Below are 22,957 nucleotides of genomic sequence, written 5' to 3'. Positions count from 1 at the left end.
GTGTTTATTGCTGATATTTATTACACATGAGTTGTACTATATACCATAAAAAAATCAAGACGCCTAGACCCTCAGAATGTGGTCAAACAGCCACTTCCGGTTTTATTTCAATACAATATGGCTGCCAAACTAATTGACCAATCAAAATTCTGAAAGCATGTTGCACCAGTTCATATTGGAGACTATCAGTATAGAGCATTTTCAGACTATTCGGTTCAGCGGTTTTCTCAAACGGCTTGACGAAAAAAGTTATGAAAGAAAGAAGAAAGAAGAAGAAATCAAAGAAAGCTTAGAAAGAACTCCCATGTGCTGAGAGTATTGGAGATACATTAAATATAATTTGAAATTACTTAGCTGAAAACTAATTATGCAAATCAGAAAATTAACATGAACAGATTTGATTGTAAAACTAATGAGGTCTGCGCAATGTAACAAAAACTCTATGTACCAAGTTTAATTGAAATGTGATTAGAACCAAAAAATTATGAATTATTATGCTAATTGGGGAAATAATATGAACAGAGTTTTACCCCAAACTAATTAGGTTTGTACATTGTCCTAGAGCATCTTTGTACTAAGTTTCATTAAAATGGAAATTAGTACTTTAGATATCAGTGTGAAAGCTTAAAATTGGTTAATTATGCAAATTGGGTAATTAATATGTACAGATTTTAACCCACAATTATCCAGGTCTGTCTATTGTCCTACAGCATCCATGTATAAACATTCATTGATATGTGATGATTACCGTAAAAACCCGCAAATAAGCGTCACCCTCAATTAAGAGCCACTCAGTGAAAATTTGTTACATTTGACCCTCCATTAAGAGCCACCAAGAGTAGAGTGGTTTTGTCAATAAGAACCCAGAAATAAGTGCCAGCCACCCGCTTGTTTACAATCAGGCAGACACCGAGCTTATCGTGCCTCACTTCCACCTGCATTGTTTATTGCCGCACAGAAGGTGTGAGACGAATAAAGATTATCCCCCATAACTTGCCTGATGTCCTGTGTAATTGAGAACGGAAGAATGATAGACGAAAGAAATGCACTGAGAGCGTGAATGTGACTGTCAACTTGTCCATTTTATATTTCTGACACACAATCGACCAATTCACAAACTATTCATAGTAACTACTAGTATGTTTTTTGCCGAAACACCGAAGGACACGTTGAGATATTCATTGTCAATGTTGTCTTTATAACCAAGTAAAGAACGTCACGATTTTAGAACGCCTTTATCGGAAAATCGGAGGTATCGAAAATACATTCTCACAGACGGACCGGAACAGGAAGTCAGCAGAAAACAAAAGATTTTTTCCTTAGCGTGGGGGGAATTTGGTTAGCGTGGGGGAAAACAGAGGTGTTAATCCGGTCATGGCAACGTTTGAGGGATTGTGACGTAGCTCCGACTGTGAGAATGTAATGATTACGCAGCCCACTCTCGCTGATCGTGATTTTGGGTTATTTTTTGCATTTTATTTGAGACGTTCGTTTTTGGATGATTCGAGACAAAATGTTCAGGGAAGTAACAAAATAACTGGCATTAGTTTGGAGAGGACTCTCTTGCCGAAAATAATCAAAATTGAAGTCGAATGGATTAGTTCCACAAACTTGTGCGATCAACTTGTCTTACAGCAAAGTGAAGTCTACGTGACCCGCCTGACCCAAATATTTAAATTAGCTATTTGTGAGAATTGAAAATAATCTGAACTTGTACCAATCAGAAAATGCCTTGTAACAGGCCTGGGCTTTCGTGAATGATTTCGTCTCTCCGATTGGTCACAGGAAATTATTTTTAATACATGTAATTGTTACTTTCTCGGTATCGTTTCGTATTTGGTTATATAGGGGTGGGGCTATAGTTTGACCCTGTTTGCATGGACTGTGAAGTACGTGAATATCATTATAAGCTGGCTTGATTATGAAACAGGAAATATAAACCAAAGCTGTACTGTCAGACGTCTAGCGCAATTAAAACAATGCCCAAGTACCCAAGCTGTACAAATCTATAGAAAAACTTGTTTTTATTTATTGTTTTTGCCATAAATACAAGTGATTGGGCATCATTTTTATCATTCGTTCCATGCTTCCTTTGCAAGTATGTCCTCTCCTGTCGCTGCTGGTCAGATCAATTCTATCCGAAACTATTTTATATTGTCACCAAATCAACCACCACGCCAGCCACAGCCACGCAAGTTATTCCCAGTTTTCAAGAAAAAAGTTTGCCGTACCAAACTTGGTAAACAATTGTACAAGTGATTCGAGTGTTGGGTCAGACACTGAGAGTGCTACCAAATCCGACTTCAGGCATCGCTACGCATTGTCAGTGAAACGTGACTTCAGGCATTGCTACACATTGTCGATGAAACGTCGAATCGTCGTATTTATTTGACATTTGTTATTCCCATAACAGTATTTTTACAGAATAAATTAATTGCAATGATACATCATTAATAATTACTTGTCTGTTTTGGTTGTGTGTGTGTTTGCCTATCCCCTTCCCTATTTCACAATGAAAAAGTTTGATGACCCTGGTTTAAGAGCCACTGGCTACAGGGTTGTCAACATGTTACCTCAAATAAGCACCACCCAGAAATGAAAGTGTTACAAAGTGGCTCTTATTTGAGGGTTTTTACGGGAGTACCTGAGATATCAGTGTGAAAGTTGGAAATTGGTTAATTATACAAATTAGGTGATTAATATGCACAAATATTTACCAAAAACTAATTGGGTCTCTGCATAATTTTAGATTCATTGAAATGTGATGATCAGTAGAAAAGCTGAAAATTAATTATGCAAATTAGGTAATTAATATGCACAATTATTTACCCTGAAACTAATCAGGTCTCTGCATAGTCCCTAAAGGATCTATGTACCAAGTTTCATTGAAATGCGATGATTGGTACTTGAGATACCCGTGGAAAAGCTAAAAATTAACTAATTATGCAAATTAGGTGATTAATATGCACAAATATTTATCCGAAACAATCAATCTCTGCATAGTCCTTGAGTATGTAAGTACCAAGTTTCATTGAAATGTAATGCTCACTACTTATATCAAAAGCTGAAAATTAATTAATTATGCAAATTAGGAAAATTACATTACTGATATTACCATAAAAACTATCAGGTCTGTGCAGTGTCATATGACATTTATGTACCAAGTTTCATTGAAATGTAATGATTAGTACTTGAGATATCAGTAGAAAAAACGAAAATTGACTAATCATTATGCAAATTAGGTAATTAGTATCCACGGATTATTACCAAAAACTAATCAAAACCTAGCATTAGTTCAGAAAATATATGTACCAAGTTTCATCAAAATCCAATGAGTGGTTGTTTAGATATCAGTGCAACAGTCATGGAACCACTAAAAAATAGCTAATTATCATGCAAATTAGGTAATTAATATGCACGGATTTTTACCAAAAACTAATCAAATCTGCGCATATGTTCAGAGCATCTATGTACCAAGTTTCATCAAAATCCAATGAGTGGTTCTTTAGATATCAGTGGAACAGTCATAGAACAGCTAAAAATTAGCTAATTATCATGCAAATTAGGTAATTAACGAGCATGGATTTTAACCAAAACCTAATCAAAACCTAGCATTAGTTCAGAGCATCTATGTTCCAAGTTTCATCAAAATCCAAAGAGTGGTTCTTTAGATATCAGTGGAACAGTCATAGAACAGCTAAAAATTAGCTAATTATCATGCAAATTAGGTAATTAACGAGCATGGATTTTTACCAAAACCTAATCAAATCTGCGCATTGGCCCAGAGCATCTATGCACCAAGTTTCATCAAAAACCGATGTATGGTTCTTGAGATAGCAGTGGAACAGTCGGACACACATACACACATACATACATACACACATACACACACACATACAGACACTAACTGCAAAAACTCCCATTTTGTGCTTCGCACATGGGAGTCAAAAACCGGACAATAAGAATAGGGGCCATGCCCTACAGGCTTGGGCCCCTAAAAAACCGAACAATAAGAATAGGGGCCTCGCCCTTTGGGCTTGGGCCCCTAAAGAAAGAAAAAAACGGACAATAAGAATAGGGGCCTCGCCCTTTGGGCTTGGGCCCCTAATAAATGTGTAGGTAGGCATTTTAACAATTGCACAATTAATATTGGATGAAAACATCATTACCGATATAAATCATAATTCTGTTTAAACAATTAAAAATGAGATCACATTTAATTTAGTAAGTTTTCAAAATGAAATACATAATAACATGTACTTATAAAATCTCTGGTTTAGGTGTTGAAGGCCTTAATTTGGTTCTAAATTAGGCATCACGAAATGTTGAAATTGTAAAAAATGTAATATGCATTATTTTTTTTCTAATTTTGTTGATAACAAAAAGTATGTTCTAAAAGAAGTTTTGAATAAATACAAACACGAATACATGGCTTAGTGGTTAGTACCGGTAGCGAATGATCACGGTAGCACATTCCAGTCATTCTGTGTTTCGCAAGTGAATAACTTACTTGTTTTCAAAGTATTGCAATTGTTGAATATTATTCAGTAATGATTATAATAACGTACAAAAAAAAATTTGTTGAATTTTTATGAATTGGAAGTAAAATTCAACTTAGTTTCATCGTAAACAAATGATTTCGGTCGAATGTAAATGCTCGATGCAATATAATATCCGCCATGTTTTTTCATTACACATGGCTCATTTAAATATGTTAATGACAGTTCAGTGACCTCGGGGTGAACCCAACACAGTAGAGATTCACCGATGTTGTAGCAAGATCTTTATGCTTTGATTTTGACAGGAAAAACGGCATGATTTTTTTAAATGAAAAAATTAGTTGTTTTCAAAAAATAAACTGAGCATTTGAAGAATAATTTAACATTGTTAACAGAAATAACAGCTCATTGTCGAAACGAAGCTTACCAATCCACGCTAGTCACAAGAAACATCATACTCTTGAATAGGTGTCAATGACTACGGTAAAATATAAACAAGCAGCCTATCGGCTGAGATAGCTCCACTGTTAGCAATGCACATTTCAATTAAAGAACTGAAGACATCATTAGAAAATGAACAATATGAATAGTATCAAAACGAACAAATCTGAGAGAGGTCCACATGTAGTACCTATATATGTAATATCAAAGCAATCGGACTTACAGTTTTCAACAAGAAGTCGAAAATATCACTTTTTACCAAAAATGACAAAAATATTCACCAAAATTAGAGAACTGAAGATATCATCACAAAATGAACAAATCTGAGAAAGGTCTGCATGTAGTATCTATATATGTAATATCAAAGCAATTGAACTATTGGTTTTTAACAAGAAGTCGAAAATATCACTTTTTACCAAAAATTACAAAAATATTCACCAAAATTAGAGAATTGAAGATATCATCACAAAATAAACAAATCTGAGAGAGGTCCACATGTAGTACCTATATATGTAATATCAAAGCAATCGGACTTGCGGTTTTTAACAAGAAGTCGAAAATATCACTTTTTACCAAAAATGACAAAAATATTCACCAAAATTAGAGAATTGAAGATATCATCACGAAATGAACAAATCTGAGAGAGGTCCACATGTAGTACCTATATATGTAGTATCAAAGCAATTGGACTTGCGGTTTTTAACAAGAAGTCGAAAATATCACTTTTTACCAAAAATGACAAAAATATTCACCAAAATTAGAGAATTAAAGATATCATTACAAAATGAACAAATCTGAGAGAGGTCCACATGTAGTACCTATATATGTAATATCAAAGCATTTGCACTTGCGGTTTTTAACAAGAAGTCGAAAATATCACTTTTTACCAAAAATGACAAAAATATTCACCAAAATTAGAGAATTGAAGATATCAACATGAAATGAACAAACCTGAGAGAGGTCTACCCAAGGTACATATACACCAAGTATCAAAGCATTCAGGCTTGTAGTTTTCAAGAAGAAGTCGAAAAAGTAAAACATTGACACGGACGACGACGGACAATCACTCATATGATAAGTTCCGCTCGACAAAGTCGACAGCGGAGCTAAAAACTGCTGAAAAAACGCCGGGCGATTTCATGGTTCATTGCAGACTGTACTCTACCGACCGTCAACACACGTGTTGTCACTGTACATCCGCCATGTTGAATTGTACGAGATAGGCAAAATCTTCATTACAACTAACAGTTAATACTCACAACATAAAAAATACGAATATAATCATAGGCAACCTATAATCATTAAATTGATCGACACAGGAACACCCCCCCCCCCCCGAGTTGTGGATATTTCGAAAATCGCAACACAAGCAAAAGACCGTAAAACGATTAACTTGAAAATTATGTCCCCATGAATTAATCGTTCGTGTACAATAATTTGACAGGGTATACAATTTACAAACTAGTTTCGTAGATTGGAAACAATTGTTTGCTTTTTTGGCTTTTCACAAGAATATAAAGCTGGCACTCATCATAATATTCACGTCCGTACGTCACGGAATGTACACCAATCGTACCCCAATGCATTCAATGTTACTGAAACTGGAGAACTTACCTTTGCCAACACGTCTCTTATGCCGCCTTCTTGAAGTTCTTGAAATCAAATAAGGTTACTAGTTCTTCTAGTAACTAGTGAATGAGACCACTGAGCCGAACAGAATACATGTATAAACAGTACTATAATAAATTGCACGCAATGGAGTAATCACGTGCCGTAATAACAGCAGCGTTACTCACAGATCTAATCTACTGTAAAATACTTTATTTCAGCAGGAATTATCATTCACTGTAAAGATTTTTTCTTGGTGTTTTGTATTGAATTTATTTTCATTGATTTTTGACAAGTTGAATGTAAAATATAGAAAAACGGGTATATTCGCTGAATTTTATTTTAACTGAGACATTCCTTCAGCGAAAATAGCAAAAAAAATCATTTTACAGTAACGGGGACTAAAAATGACTGTCAGTTTGCCATTTTATATGCATAGCCGTGATTCAAAGCAAACTGTTAGAGATTTGTTACAATATTGGTGAAGCAAGTACCTTTTCTCATCATTAATATCCCTTAATCGTCGTCCACTAAGATCTCTACAAGCTTCACGATTTGTTGTTTTTTCTATCTGTGCACCAATCATACGTAGCATAGAACCAAAACCTGCAATTATATGAAAAAGATGTGCATTCACCAACCAAGCAAGCCATTCAATGTTTGTACATTGACACTACTGTATATATCAAACTGAATTCAGTATTATAATGTGTTCACTCGTATGTGTGAAATAAACATTGGATACAGCCCTGGCTTATCTCCTACCAAATATGCTAATTTTCTCAGAGAGGTCTTGTATCTGCTATCAAATATTCTTGCTTGCCATTTATAAAAACTTACCTCCTTTTCCACCAGGTAAACGAAAACATACATGATGAAATGCAGTATTATCAATAATATCTTCATCACCAATAACTCTTCCATTATTTTCCAAGTATATATCATCTTTGTTTAAACCCTGTATTTATAAATAAATATATAATTGTTGAAACCATAATAAGCTATAGGTGTGGTTTGATGTTGATAATTTCTATATATTTTGATCTATGTGATTTGTTCAAATTTAATGAGTAATTTCAATTTATGTATTTATAGACGTTATACATAATTATTCCGCTCCAGTTTATTTATATAGAAATCAATCAAAAGCATTCTATCTTTCCTTTCTGGCTGACATTCCATTATTAATTCAGTACGCATTCATTGATTGGTTGACCTCTGTCTGCATGGAAAACGCTTTAAGGTAGAGATGCAGTTTACCTGACAGGTATTTTAATTAGTTAATTAGGAAACCAAGATGACCTCCCTTGTCCACAAAACTATATATTTTCAGAAAACTTATTGTATGAATTTTAAAAAGAATTTAATATTTTTTTTTTATGGACACTGTAGTTTGAAATATGCACAAAAATGTGCTTTTTTGGTCAAAAGTGATTTAAAAAAAAATAGCTCCTAAACCATGCTTCTGTTTCCTGTCAAAATTGGTTTATGGGTACATCTGTTTACTATGAAGAAATCGCCGTCTTGAAAACTGTCTACCAGTTGTCAATTTTGCAGGGCAGCAGCCCAAATTTCACTACTTCAAGTTTATGCATAAATTAACACCCAGGATAGTTGTATGTACAATTGTTGTAACACTGTTCAACCAAAAACAATGCCCCGACGGCGTTTTGAAGATAAACACATTGTCAATCATTTGTGAAAATTTCAAAACAAAAGGTCAAAGCGTCTAGGAGCTATTTTTTGTTAAAGTTCTGGGATGTGCACTAAAAAGAAGCTGAGATAAATGCTAATTTGCATGACAATTTGCATGTGGGTCAGTTAGTTCATCTGTTAACTATGCAATGTTCATATTTTATGGCATTCTACATGTTTATGTAATTATCAGAAGTTTATACTTTGTTTGAAGTGTTTTAATCACCAATAAATGCAGTTTATGTTGAACAAGACATGAAATGTCACAGTCCCTGTTATTTGATTATAAAGTAGTACAAGGAACATCTGCAAACAGGTGAATGAATATGTAATCTACATGTATGTGGGTACAACTCATCATAAAGTGATTTCCCATAATCTAGTTTTGTACTGACAACTGAAAACTTCCACTGACCCATGTTCAGAATCTCAGAGTACACAAGTGCAACAAAACTACACTGTATTTGTCATACATGTATACTTGCTCAAGAAACTGCATTCATAAATCTGAGTGAACCTTGATGTACATGACTTCTTTGTTAATCAGGTCTCAGTATATTAGCAGGACCTGGGTTTGTTTCAACATCACCACAGGCATAGAATCATTCTCATGTTGTCAAATACAATTTGTTATTAACACAGTAAGGTTTATTATTTAAAATGCATTCATTGAACATCTGTTAATTTAAACAATTGTAAAAGCTATGTTTTCAGAGCAAGTACATGTAATAATTAAGAAAGCCAGTAGCGATAAAGGTTGGTCTGCTCATAACCTTCAATGGAGAAGTAACAATAATTGTTTGAAGTCTTTTTAGTGCAGTGATATTATTGCATTTCAATCATTATTAATGGGTATAAAATACTGTAAATCATTTAATTTTCACTTCTAGATATATTCAGGATTTTGAGAAACTTTGAGAAACATATTGACAACCCCGTATAACAATGCCTGGATAATAGGGAGCAAGTAAGACTAGATACAACCCAGTTCAATGCTAAAGTGCAAGTTATTTATTTATAGCAATGACCATGACTCATGTGCCAGATGGCAGGAACAGATACAATGTTTACATATCAGATAACAACATTACATCTCTCTTTACCTTAATAAAAATTCAGAGGAAGGCGTGACATTGCACTTTTTAATGTTATCCGATATTATAGTCTAAAAATGTGTAAGTTAGACAGGTCTGCCTGGGCAACTATTGGAACAGTTCGTTTTTCTCCGATATTATCGTCTAACAATGTCTAAAAATGTCTAAGTTAGACAGTTCTGTCTGGGCAACTGTTGGGCAGTTTGTTTTTCTTCGATATTATTGCATATATAATTAAACAAGCCGGTAGGCTGGTTGGCGATCCGCTCCGCTCAAAAACAAGCAACATGTTTTTGGCTGTTTCCATGGTGTGACATAAACGTGAAGCTAACGTCGGTTAATAACTAATACGAAGTTCGCAAACACCATTCAGTCTTTAGAAGTCACTTAGTTTATTACTAGGACCACAGTCACTCTCCTAGTAGTCTGGGCAACTATTGGGACAGTTCGTTTTTCTCCGATATTATCGATAATATCAGCTAAAAATATCTAAGTTAGACATCTCTGCCTACATTTCATTAGATTTTATTAGACAATAATTATCCGATAATGATTTATATGACATTGTCGCGCCTTCATGAAAGTTCAACACGTTTCGAATTTCAGTATCTAGAGTCTGCATTGTTCCAAAACTCAACTCATGGTTGCTTGCTAACTAAACTGTAAAATGTTTGAAAGAATACAAAGTTTAAAACAACAAAACTAACTATGAAATAAGGATAGACTTTTCCTTTCTCGGTATACTAAGTCTGGAGGCTTATTCTGCTTCATCACAATGACTTAAGGGACGACGTCAAAAGATCGATGTCGGATAAAAAACTTAATTCCTTTAGTTTTTTTCCAAACCCCCCTACCCCCCACTGAAACTTAAAGGGGAACTAAATAGAGCCTAATATTGATTATAAATTTGAAAAAAAAATTAAAAAAAATGATTATCTTCAGAGTTATGATGATTTAAATATGAGAAACCATAAACCTGCGAAGGACTTCCGTTTGCACCATCTTGCCATAAAAAACGCCCTCATGAGGTATAAACAGGTAAGGTAACAAAGCATGATGACGAAATAGTATCTGATTAAAAATAAGCAACTTAGGGAGCCATAGCTGGCTGGACTGGTGAATTGACTTCTAGTCTAGGTTGTTTCGACTTTTACGTTAATGTTATTTACAAGCATATCAACATACAAACATTATCATTTATGGATGTGCGATTGATCGAGACAGACATTTTGTTTTGTTTTTTGTCTAACTGTCTAATAAATGCTGCTTCCAGTACTGCACTGTGCGGCGTGCAAATTATTCAAAGTATGGATGCTGGAGTATGCAATCTTGAGTTCGTAGGGTGGTGGTGGAAACATTTTCGTTCATGTATTCACGGGGCTGCACTGGCAAATCATGGGACAAGTGTCACAGGAACACCAAGCAGATTGTTCACAGACTTCAGTGTAATTCGAAATAAAACTTTCATCCGAACAAGGGGCATCGCCGATGATATACTCTCATCACTCACACTGGACTGATCTGAATCGTCACTGTATACCGTACTTCCCTGATCACAAACCCGGAAGCATGAACACGTAAAGGAAAAGTAAGGGATGAGCTTGTACTCAAGGACCAACTCAGAAAAAATTATTTTGTTTTGGGGTTTAACACTGTAACCATCTTGCAAACAACGAAAAATTATCCAAAAAAAATATTCGTTCACCACGCCGGGCTCGGGAAAATAATATTTATTTTTGAAAAAAAATGCGTCATTGATTTGAACGATACTTACAATGAAGAAACAAACATGTTCATAAAAAACACATACATTTTATTACAATACGATTTACATACCGTCTGAATTTACGGTGAAATAATGGGTAGGGTCTGTGAGGAAACAGTGGACGAAGGCATTTATCATTATCTTTGTTTTGGTATGTTTCCAATCGTACGCAAACTCTCGACGCAAAACAATTTTCCACCATGAGGTTTTTCAGCACGATTTGACCTGGAACAACTTCCTTTGACATAACAGGTCATGTCTTTCATTAACCAATCAAAATGATGTGTCGTAATGATGAAATTTTCCGATTATTGACGATGATTTTTTAGCGCAATGCGGAAGTGAATTACCGCAATGTTAAAATGCGATCTGTAGCACTGATTGCAATGAAAAAAACGATGATTTTTTTCCCTAAAAACTGGCAATTCGCAATTTCCGAAATATAAACGACGGTTAATAATAACGGTGGGTAAACTGAGTGTGGAGGAAGAATTTAAACACCTTTCTCGGTCGCCAACATGTCTCATCGTTCAAACCCTAGGCCTTTCATGATAGTCTCAAAGTAAACCATGCCCAATAACCAGGTACACGCCTTGACGATCACATTTTTGGCTTTTCGAAGGCTACTACTCAAAGAAATATGGATTACTCCAGAATTGCAACATCGATGTTCATCCTATAAATGACAGACTAGAAACGATGCGAATCACGTTGTGTACGTTCGCCATGCACTCTGAACTTGAAATTAATGCAAGTTTTCTCATAAAACTAAAAGCATGAACCAAACTATCATGCCAATCATGAATATTATGAAATGAAACACACCTTTTACACGCATATTTTAAAGAATATCGTCGACACCCAGTAAAAACACTCTGGGCTTATAATCGTGAATGCCCTCAACTCGATAAATACCAAGTAAAAACATAGGGAGGGGCTTACGATAGGGGAAGTACGGTACTTTAACGCAATTGGGCTTTCACTCTCAGAATACTGTGGTTCAAACGCATAAGGCTCTAACCCAAGTTTTAAAAAGCACATTGTGCATATAAAAGTTGAGTTTATACTAATAGTACACAATGCTTGGCAGCATGAACGGCTATGTACAATGGCGTATACGAATGCGATCAGATACTAAAACGTCATAGCTTTGAAAAGTACCCGGATGTTAAATATGTTCGTTCGTTAATTATTCCCTTCCATGACAGGCCTCCATGGCAAGCACTTCAAATGCCTATCCAAGCTACAGTTATAATTAAAACAAAATTAAACCACTGCAATATTATTTCGAATACAGTTTAGAATATACACAACTATAAATTAAGGCCGCATTTAGGTTCGCTTTAATTGATAAATATTGGTCATGGCATCAGACTACATTCACCATTAAATACAAATTGATAATTGGACAGTAGTATTGCATAGCAGTTGGTTGTCGGGTGGGTGTAAAAAGATTTTACAAATGCACCTCATTTGACGCACAGATTTACACTCGAACCAAACCATTTTTCTGTTTTTTTTCCCTTCTCGGTTATTTCTGTCCATGATTGGATAGAAAAAAAAAAAACGAACTACAAATACAAATACTGTAAAATGACTAATTTTCACTGGGTTTAAATTTCACTGATTTACCATTTCAGACATATTCAGTGGGTTTTAAATTCACGGTTTTATCATTTAGACAATGTGTTCTATGCTAAATTTTACATATTCACTGGGTTTTAATTTAGCGCATTTTTCAGTCAGCGAAATAAGCCAAATTAAAACCCAGTGAATAATTAAACCCTTTACAGTACTACAAATAAAAACGTTTTTGTAGGATGGAAACTTTTTGAGGTCAAAACCCCCCATCCCCAAACTAAAGGAAACAAGTTTTTTATTCGACATCGATCTTTGACGTCGTCCCTAAGTACTTCCTATGTTGCTAATTATCTATACTATCTGACTGTTACTTTATTTCATTTTTTCCATTCCAAGTATTTTGAGGGATTGCGTTGTCTTGTCGGGTATCTCCTTTCTGGTGTTGGAGGTTTATCATCAGCTATGTGTGATTTTGGTGTCCCTGGGGATAACATTGGTACAGGAGAAATTTCCTCTGCATTCTCAGAATTGGCAGTATCTCGATCGCTGACGCGGTGATCAATGTCAACTTCAGGTATTAATTTGAAGAATGACGAATTGCGCGTAATATTGTGTGCACAGTGTTTAGCTGTTATCAAACTTCCTTTCTGTATTGTGACCTCATATGGCTTGGCGAGAAACGGCGTTTCCAGTTTTCCTCTCTTTGTGTTTTTAACGAGAACGGAATCACCAACTCTTATTTCCGAATTTTTTTGCATTTCGGCTCTTATCTGCGTATTTCTTCATCTTTTGTTTTGAAGCTTTATCCCGAAGTTGTATTTTTCACCGCTTCTTAGTAGTATTGAAAGTCGGCAATTTTATGTTTATTGGATGTTGAAATACCTCTGTAGCTGGGCATACACCAGTAGTGCTGTGTGGTGTCACACGATAATTTCTCAGAAATGTGTACATTTCGTGTTTCCACGACTTCCCTTCAACTTGCGCTGTGCGGATGGCTTTTCCTAGCGTTCTCATCATTCGTTCCGCCTCTCTGTTTGCCTGTGGCCATAGAGGAGTAACTTTACGGTGTTTAAAACCAAGATGTCTTGCAAAGTCTCTAAAATCGTGGCCCTGGAACGGCGGTTCTGATGTTGCGATTTCAGGGATACCGTATTCTTAGAATACATTGTACTTTGTCGAGTATCGGAATTACGATTCGCGATGAAGTAGATCGTATTATTTCAACAACAACAAATCTGGAATAGTTATCTATTATCACGAGTAAATAATCTTCGCAGGGGAACAGCCCACAGAAGTCTATCGACACGTGTTGCCATGCGTAGTCAGGAAGTGACGTCATCTGTAACGGTTCGCGCATATTCTGTGGTGTGGCGGCTTGACAGGCTAAGCAGGTTTTGATTTGATTTTCCACAAGCTTGTCAATGTTGGGAAAATAAACTTTTTCTCTCAGTAATCTTTTCGTTTTGACTACACCCTGGTGTCCTTCGTGGGCAAGACTAACTGTCCTCTCTTGTAACGATTTCGGAATGATAATTCGTGATCCACATAAAATAATATCTCGAGTGTTAGTAATTCTCTTTCTCTTCGCAGCATTTCGAAAAAAATTTGGTCGATGTCTGTAGAATCGATGTCTGAAGAATTCTTGTGGACGTACCATCTACCAGTTTTAATCGCCATGGTTACAGCTTGCAGTGTAGGATCAGATTTTGTTTCTTCCAAGGTTAGCGCCGTGGGTGCTGCATGACCAGCGATAAAGTTGATATATTCTTCAGTGACTTTCTCTTGTCTCCTGTTTGGTGTGCTTTTCGTGTTCGAGTGTCTCGACATATAATCAGCTGGATTGTCTTTTCCCAGCCTATACACGATCTTGAATAAGTAGTCTTGTAGCCGTAAAGCCCATCTCTCAATTCTGGCTAGCGGTTTAGCATTTGGGTTGTTGTAGAGACGTTCTAGCGGTTTGTGATCGGTTACTATGGTTACAGGTTTGCCATATACGTATAAATGATAATGCTCACAAGCCCATACCACAGCCTCGCATTCTGTCTGAGAATATCTCTGTTCGACTGCAGTAAGTGATCTGCTTGCATAACTCAGAACTCATGGTGCATCTTCATCACCATTTTTCTGAGTGAGCATTGCTCCTAGACCAACAGGGCTTGCGTCTACTACGATTTCAGTGTCTTTATTCGGATCAGAGTATGCCATGAATGAATTGCATGTTAATCGACCTTTGATCGTGTCTAGCACATTGCGATGAGTGCTCGACCATTCCCATACTACGTCTTTTGCGGTTAATAATCGAAGGGGTTGCGTAATAGTCGCTAGGTCAGGAATGAATCATGAGAAATATGTTACCATACCGAGTAAACTTCTTATCTCAGTTGCGTTTGTTGGGGCTTCGGCATTCTTGACAGTCGCGACTTTCTCTGGGTCTGGTGACATACCTTCCGCTGAAAATCGATGACCGTGGAATATGAGATTTGATTTGTTGAATTCACATTTTCGTTTGTTTAGATTAAGTTTTCTTTCGCGTAGTTGTTGGAATACAGCTTTCAGACTGTTTTGGTGGTCTTCATGCGTTTTGCCGTGTATGAGTATACAGTTCTCATTCCGCTCAACCTCCCGCTCGCTGCTTTCCGACCGGAAACCGACCGTTTTTTTTTCCGCTCGCTCGTTCGCTTTTGTTTGCTTGCTCTTGCTATGGCTGGCTTCAGAAACATCGTCCGCTTGCCAACTGACCGCTGGAGTAACGATGATCGTACATTGTATCTATGAACTTATGTTTTTATTCGTAATAAATTTAGGTTTTAATGACGATTCAAAATACAACACGTATTGCTTCTCTGTATTGGGAAGGGGGACATAGATGCCTTCAAATCACTTGACACATTGTAACGTTTGCTACGCAAGTCAAACTGTGACCTGTATTTACATATTTACGTCCTTGTGTTCGTAGTTCAAGCAGCTATATAACTGGTCAATCAATCGTGATATGTATTGAGTACTTGTATTTGTGTGTTGTGTGTGTGTTTCTGTGTGTGATTTTGACTAAATTTATTCCGAACGGCGCTCAAAATAATTTTACACTTTGTTATTTGCGAACGCAACTCACACTACACTATGACCCTTACTCAATTTGCATAAGTAATATGAATGCTGTAGTTCAGAAAATCCATCGGGTTAACTTTTGCTCGTGTCTGGGTGCGCAAAACAAAACTGCACATATAATCATCGCATAGCTGAATTTCAGCAAATCAATTGGACTTAAACTACTAGTATAATGACTGTGACGATTAATCGCTTGTCTGAGTACATGCGGCGATGAATTATTGGATTGGCAGCAGCCGGACAAAAAATGAAAGAGAGGAAAACATAAAACAAAACAAACTCAACATTTCGAAAATAAACGCAATCAGACCACGCGTGTTGGAAATAAATAAAGCGTGTTGTGACACAGCCTCTTCAGACTCTTTCACTTACACAATATATAATTATGCTATTTCCGAAAGTACTTATAATTAATACATTTACAAAAAACACCGCAAGACTCAACTCGAACGCAATATTGATCACTGTAAAAGTGGATAAATTCGAATCTTTATCAAATTCCAAATTTAAACGATCTTGTTGAATTTCAATCAAAAATAAACTTGATGTTTAGAAAGACAAAAACAACAACATATTAGAGTGCAAAAAAAGTTAGCAGCAAAGAACGAGAAATGCATGTGAGAAAGCGATGAGTGAACTCAATGAAAATTATGCTAATGTGAGAACAAGCCATATACCCGCAGAGTACTCGCTAAAACATCGAGAAAATGTGCCATTTCAAAGGACACCCTTACAAATAACGTCTGCGATTGTGTGAACATGATAACGTGCAAACAAGGAACATAGCTTGTGGTCCACTAAAAAAACTTGGTGACACAGTTAGATGTATACGGCCTCATATGAGCAGGTTCACGTGGATGTTTCATCAGGGTTCTCCCCAGAAAAAATGCATAGCGCCGGGGCTAATTTGCATAATAATTTGCATATCATTTACATATCTTTCCTTCATTGATTAACAGAACTTATTTACAATTAAAAATATTAGTAAGTTCAGTAACAGGGCAAATATTTTTTTTAATGGAATCAACACATTATGTTTCACAATTTAGAAGAGTTTGAAACATTCTCGAAATACAAATGCTACAGACTAAAAAACAAACACAAATACATTATTGTTGCAATTTAATTGTTTTGTAAAACGTTGAAGGAAACGCATTCAAAATGTTAAGCCAGATTTATGTTCACGAATCTCATAATTTTATTCACTCCAAAAACATTCTCCTTCAAAAAATCGATCACGTAATTAATTGACGTATTGTTGTAATTTATTATTCGTACCATCAACTTCTAAAACGTTTACAATTACAGTAATGAGCGAACAAATAAAGCTTCAAAACGATCATCAAAGTTACGACGTGACATAACTTACTTGGCCATGTTATACACCAGTTATAGCAATAATTCCTCAACAAATTTTACTTCTTTTTTTTTTTTGATATGAAATGCAAGTAAAATCCGACTTATTTTTATCGGGAGCGATTATTTTTGATCACTTGATCGCTTCGGTAAAAAAAAACAGACCCGCCATGATGTTTGTGAAACATTAGCATTTGTCCTTTGACCCGATGGGTCAAGAATTCCATTAACCAATCAAAATGCTGCATGGTAATGCCGGTAGAACCCGAAGTTTTCCGAATGGTAGTGATCATAAAAATTACATTGCGGAAGTAAAGCGATGTCGTAGCACGATGTCTTGGCATCGATTTCAATTGAAAACTGCATGACAGCTTTCGAAAGAGGTGATTTGCAATTTTTAAAAGGTAAATTAGGTCTTGAAAGAAGAGTTTTTACATGATTCGCAATGATAACAGTTCAAATGTATTTTACCAAATCACGCAATAAACACGTTTTTTTTTGAGTAGCGTGAACTGATCGTGAACTCCAATTTGACCATGTTATATCGAGGTGGAATTGATTTTGAAATAATTTTAGCTTTCAATCTAAAGACTGTGTCTATCGCAGAAAGTATTTACTTACAAACAAAGAGGTGCTAATTCCACAAATTTGACTAGCCGCTACGTATCGTGCGACTAGGTCTATTGTTTATAAATTATAATCCACGACTGGCAGGATGCGTGTCGGTCGGTACGTAATTATACCAACAATCAGACAATAGTCCTCGTCGGAAGCATTTCCGTGGTGGTCACTAATTTTGAGTGACGGTCGGGGCCGACCGGCGTGGCGAACAAAGCTTTTTCACATCTGATATTGGCATGTCAAATATGAAATCAAGCGCCGAGGTGGGAACACATAGCGCCGAGGTCCCAAGTGAAGCGCCGAGATTCACAGGTATAGCGCCGCGGACCTCGGCGCTAAAAAGCCCTGGGGAGAACCCTGTTCATTTTCAACTACAACACTATCGTAATAAAGATTTTTCGTTTTCAACATTGTAAAATTCTTTTGTTTTTATGTAGAAAAATACAGTATTTTTACCAAGTAAAATCATATTTATTAAAGTCATTGTTCATTCATGAGTTTGTAATTTCATCCAGCTCCTTTCAGTCACAAATATAGATAATATAGCAAATTATTTTTTTCTGTAATATTCGTGTGTAATCAGTAATTATGAAAATAATTTATGGGCACATATGGAATACATTTCGTTATGAAATGTTCTTAATATAAATTTCTAATCAGTTTTTTTTTCAGGGGTTTCCCCCCAGAAAAGACGAAAGAATTTCATAATGTCGGGAACGGGAAGTCTTTTTTTTATTATTATTTATTGGGAACGGAAAGTCTTTATTGTAGTGCTTCGCCTTGGTTGACAATGAGCTCTTCGGGTCACTAAAACTGTATGCCAACCTCTGTTCAGGGTGAACATTTGTATTATTATACAGAATAAATCTTAAAACAGAAATTGTGGCACTCAATCATGGCAATCTTCTAGGTCATCGTTAGAAAGGTTTTCGGAGGCAAATTCACACTCAAGGCTATCTTGAAGGATTGCAGGAAATTGACCCTTACCGATTCATATTTATGAATTAATCGGGATTCAGGCACCATAGTGGTTGTAACTGAGTATTCCTAAAGATACGCAAAAAAACACGAACTTTCGCGTGGGATTTTTCATGCAAACTATGTCAATGGTTCCCAACACTGATTCCTTTTTATCTTTCAATTTTTCCAAGACGTCGTCAAGATGCAGGTGCGATTCCTCTTAGCAACGCGTTCTATTTATTTCCAACACGTTCTATTTATTTCCAACACGTTCTATTTATTTCCAACGCGTGTGATCGGCGCCTTTGATTGCGTTTATTTTGTTCTTTTATTCACGAAATCTATCACTGGCAGCGTTTGTTTTGTCGCGTCTCACAATTTAATGTACAAGCTGACTTTGTTTTGGCTGTTTTGGCTACGTACAGCTCATGGAAGTATTTCACTCAGAGTTCGCAAAATGGAACGAGATATTTGGGCGCAAAAATAAAAACCATAATTATTAAATTCAACAAGTTTATGTAACGTGTTAGTCCGCTTGCCTGCCGCCTAGTTAAAAAACGTGATCTCCATTGATGTCGGCTTCGACAACTTTGGGCAAGTAAGATGGGCGCCGGCCGACATTACATTTGCAATTATTGTATTTGTTTAACAAATTATACAGTACGGTCATTCTATAACAATCGATTGGTTGTTTTTTTCAGTCTTACTATTCCTGCAGATATTCTTCAATATTGTTATAGTTGCCACGAATTTACATAACTACAACTTGACCCGCATTAAACCCAAACCATGCGTGCAAGGCAACCGTCATTCTACACACGGTTACTCGACGAAAACCGTACTCTACAGTAGACATTTTTCGTTCTCCACCAAAAATAGATAGTTTTATTTCATATTAGTTGTGTCTGTGTCAGTGTCGTATTTGATTTTACATGTTTGGTTCGATCTTGTTTATAGTGGACATTATTTCTACGCGTATGTATTATTACCAATTTTATATGGCAGTGTGATCCACAGTATTTTTTCAACGGACGCTCTATAAATTTCTGATTGAGTCACTTATAACGGCATAAACCAACGTGTGTACTAAACGTAGTAATATACCTTGATAGCGCCGCACTCCGCACTCAGACGAACAGGGAGAGACGTGCTGACAGGGTTGCTTTGGATCCCGATGCCCGTGATCCCATAAGCATTGAAGCAACCTTAGGTGGTCGCCTTAGGATCAAGGGTGGGAGTATTTACATCGTATCACTGGGATCGATGATACTCCATCACCCCAAAAAGCGTGGCTCACCGAGTCATACGGATGGAAGACTCTGAGGGACCGCCCGGAGTACCCGCTGTATCCAACATGAGCCAACTGCATCTCCTTTCACTTCAAATATGTGAGAGGGAGCGTGTTCGACTGAGCGTCTCATGACAGGGTCGGTTCCCTCTGGAGACGCCCGTGGATCGGTAAGAAGGGAGTCAAAACCCACAGCGGAGACCGGACACAAGGATAAATTAGTTACCGTTGTACCGTTACTGCGTGACGAACCCTAGCTCGCTGAAAGTAGGGGGGCCAACGTGTGCCCTGCCCTGAAAGCCCTGCCCCGATATCGGAGACTTGGCTGCAATTAGCCTGAGCCTCCGGCAAAAATAGTGGGAGAGCCGCGGCTGGGAACGGGGGTTCCCCGGAAGAGACATGTTTGAATGCAAACATGCTTTCGTGTTTCTTCCCGACAGTCCCTCGACCAAAGCCCTCAACTCGGAGGCAAACCCTTCTTTGTTGTGAAAAACGACACAAGGGTAAAATGACAAGGAAAATCTTATCCTACCAGCTACAATGTCGATGCCGTGCAGCAGCAACAACCCAATCTAGAAACCCGGACAGGAAAAAAGGCAGGAGATCCATCAGAGCCGCTAAAACTTCATCCCCGCAGATGCGGAGAAAAAAGAAGAGTGATTTTTACAGCCGTCTATGGCGCTGCCATATGGCCTCGGTCACGTGGTTCGTGACGTAAGAGAAAAAGAATCTTGGGGTCATGGGGCTTCCCCCTGACCTAGATTCTATCTCTCAGTCACCGGCAGAATCGCTGATTAATGCCTACAGTTCAAAATAGTCATTTTGACTGACCGGAGTCTATGGTGGGTAATTGAACGTAGTGAATTCATTCGTGTTTTGCTAGTGGGTGGATTAATGTTGCCCAAACAGATCGTTTATTTGTGAAAGTTTGGTATTTTTTCCTGATTTCTGATGCTGTCCACATATAATATTCACTTTTTTACACAACCAAAACCATCAGAGGGTTTAGTATGGTAAAAATAACAAATAACAAAAGACTAAAATAATGAAACTAACTAAATAAAAGTTAAAAATTAATAGGATAAAATAGAAAAGACATTAGTTCTCTCATAGATTAGATGCATATTTACATAATTAAGTATTTCCATTGAATAATCTATTTTTCAAAAATACAAGGTCATGCTTCATTATTTTAAGAAGAACATTTTGCTTGCCTGCAATTTTATTAGTAATGTTACACTCTAGAAATAAAGATTGTCTTTCAATTTCAAAACATGTACATTCCAGAATGAAATGCATCTCATCCTCTATCACATCATTATTATATCACATTATTATTATTATATATATTACATTTATTACACTTAGTCAAAATCTTGATAACATTTTCTGTAGATTGAAATCAATGATGTTGTCTAAATATTCTCCAAATACAAAATCTTTTTTGAATAGCTTGTAAGTTCTTAGCTTATTTCTCCCCCCTCCCCATTTTTACCACTTGATTTTAAATATTTAGTTGATCTTTCCAGAATAAAGAATACTTAATGCATAGTTTTGATTTTATTGAATCTGATAATTGTTTTATGTTATTTATTTTAGGGTTGTCAGACTTTAAATCTTCCAGTTAACACTGCTCTAAAATGTTTTTAACATTTTTTATCCAAGAAGTATTTATTTTCATTGATTCAATTAACGCTGACTTAAGGATGTGGTTATTTGGCGGGGTGTGAAGTCTATACCAATATTTCATTTGTAAAATACAAATTTTAATTCTTATTGGTATTCTGCCTAATTCCCCCCTAATACCTATAGTTAGGGTTACTTTATTTACTCCAGGTAAAACTGACTGCATACTTGTTCAAGACTATTAACATTGTTTGAAATTTCACATACCCAAACCTCAGTTCCATACAACTATGGAGGTAAAAAGAGAAGGAGTCACATCCAGGCTTAGATCAAAGGTTCCAGGATGGTCGCCGCTGTTATTTTCACTGGAATTAATTTTCGCTGAAAAGGCTTTTTAAGCGTTTTGTATGAAATTTATTTTCACTGATTTCTGATGACTTTAATATGAAATATAGGAAAAAAAGTATATTCACTGGATTTTATTTTCACGGAATCATCCCTTCAGCGAAAATAGTGAAAATAAATTCCAAGCGAAAATAAAGTATTCTACAGTATGCTAATTTATTCATGACGTAGCAGTTTCTGTGCTCATGAATATTCATTAATTTGTGGATCAATACATTCTAAAAGGGGCGATATATTATTTTTGGGGGAAGAGTTAGAAAGGAGGATTAGCAATCCTTAGGGGGTCAATACAAAAGAAGGGACCCATTTGGAGAGCAACATTGATCCTCGTGTCTGTTGTTGCACGTGACCTGCAGCTGTCAACTGTGTTCGTACTTCAACGACTTCGACTGGCTTCCATGTGAGGTAGTTTCTTGTGTTCTGTTTTTCTGACTTGAGTTCTTGATATACAAAAGTTGCTGTTTATGTTTTTTTTTTCTTTCATATCTTGTCTTGTAGGAGTGTCCTGTCCGTGATTCGAACTTGCAATCTTTGAGTTCCCAGCGCACTGTCTTGTCCACTGTACCACGAGTGTCTTCACACAAATGATAGGATTTAAGTCCTACTTATAGGATCATTTTTCACTGGCATTCAAAAATTGTACTAACCGTACTGATTTTGAACCAGCGATCTCTCACATTGCCTACATTGTACATACCCACTGAACCACATGGGTAGTCATGCAAATGAATGATCTGTTTTCATATTTAGCTTTATTGCAAATTAGTGTTTGCGAAAAAAGACTTGCAGGCATGGGAATTGAACCCGGGTCCTCCTGATCACTGTGTAGACAACTGAACCACAAGACCACAATTGATTTACTGGATGTGTTTGCATTTGATAAGACTATATAGTGTGTATATATATAGAA

General features: G+C 36.4%; 1 protein-coding gene across 1 annotated transcript in view; it reads right to left on the bottom strand.

Moving 5' to 3' along the window:
• The window catches only part of LOC100378823 (splicing regulator SDE2-like), a 94,710-nt gene that overhangs the window by 64,741 nt on the left and 7,012 nt on the right, over nt 1–22,957 (bottom strand). Inside the window, exons 2-3 of the mRNA XM_085495787.1 lie at nt 7,389–7,506; nt 7,043–7,154 (exon numbers count right to left, since the gene is read on the bottom strand). Of these exons, the coding sequence (XP_085351913.1) occupies nt 7,043–7,154; nt 7,389–7,506 (230 nt within the window). The remainder of the gene's footprint in view (nt 1–7,042; nt 7,155–7,388; nt 7,507–22,957) is intronic.

Source organism: Saccoglossus kowalevskii, chromosome 2, assembly GCF_978046115.1.
Source record: "Saccoglossus kowalevskii chromosome 2, keSacKowa6.1, whole genome shotgun sequence".
NCBI lineage: Eukaryota > Metazoa > Hemichordata > Enteropneusta > Harrimaniidae > Saccoglossus > Saccoglossus kowalevskii.
This window is presented reverse-complemented; position numbering and strand designations above follow the sequence as displayed.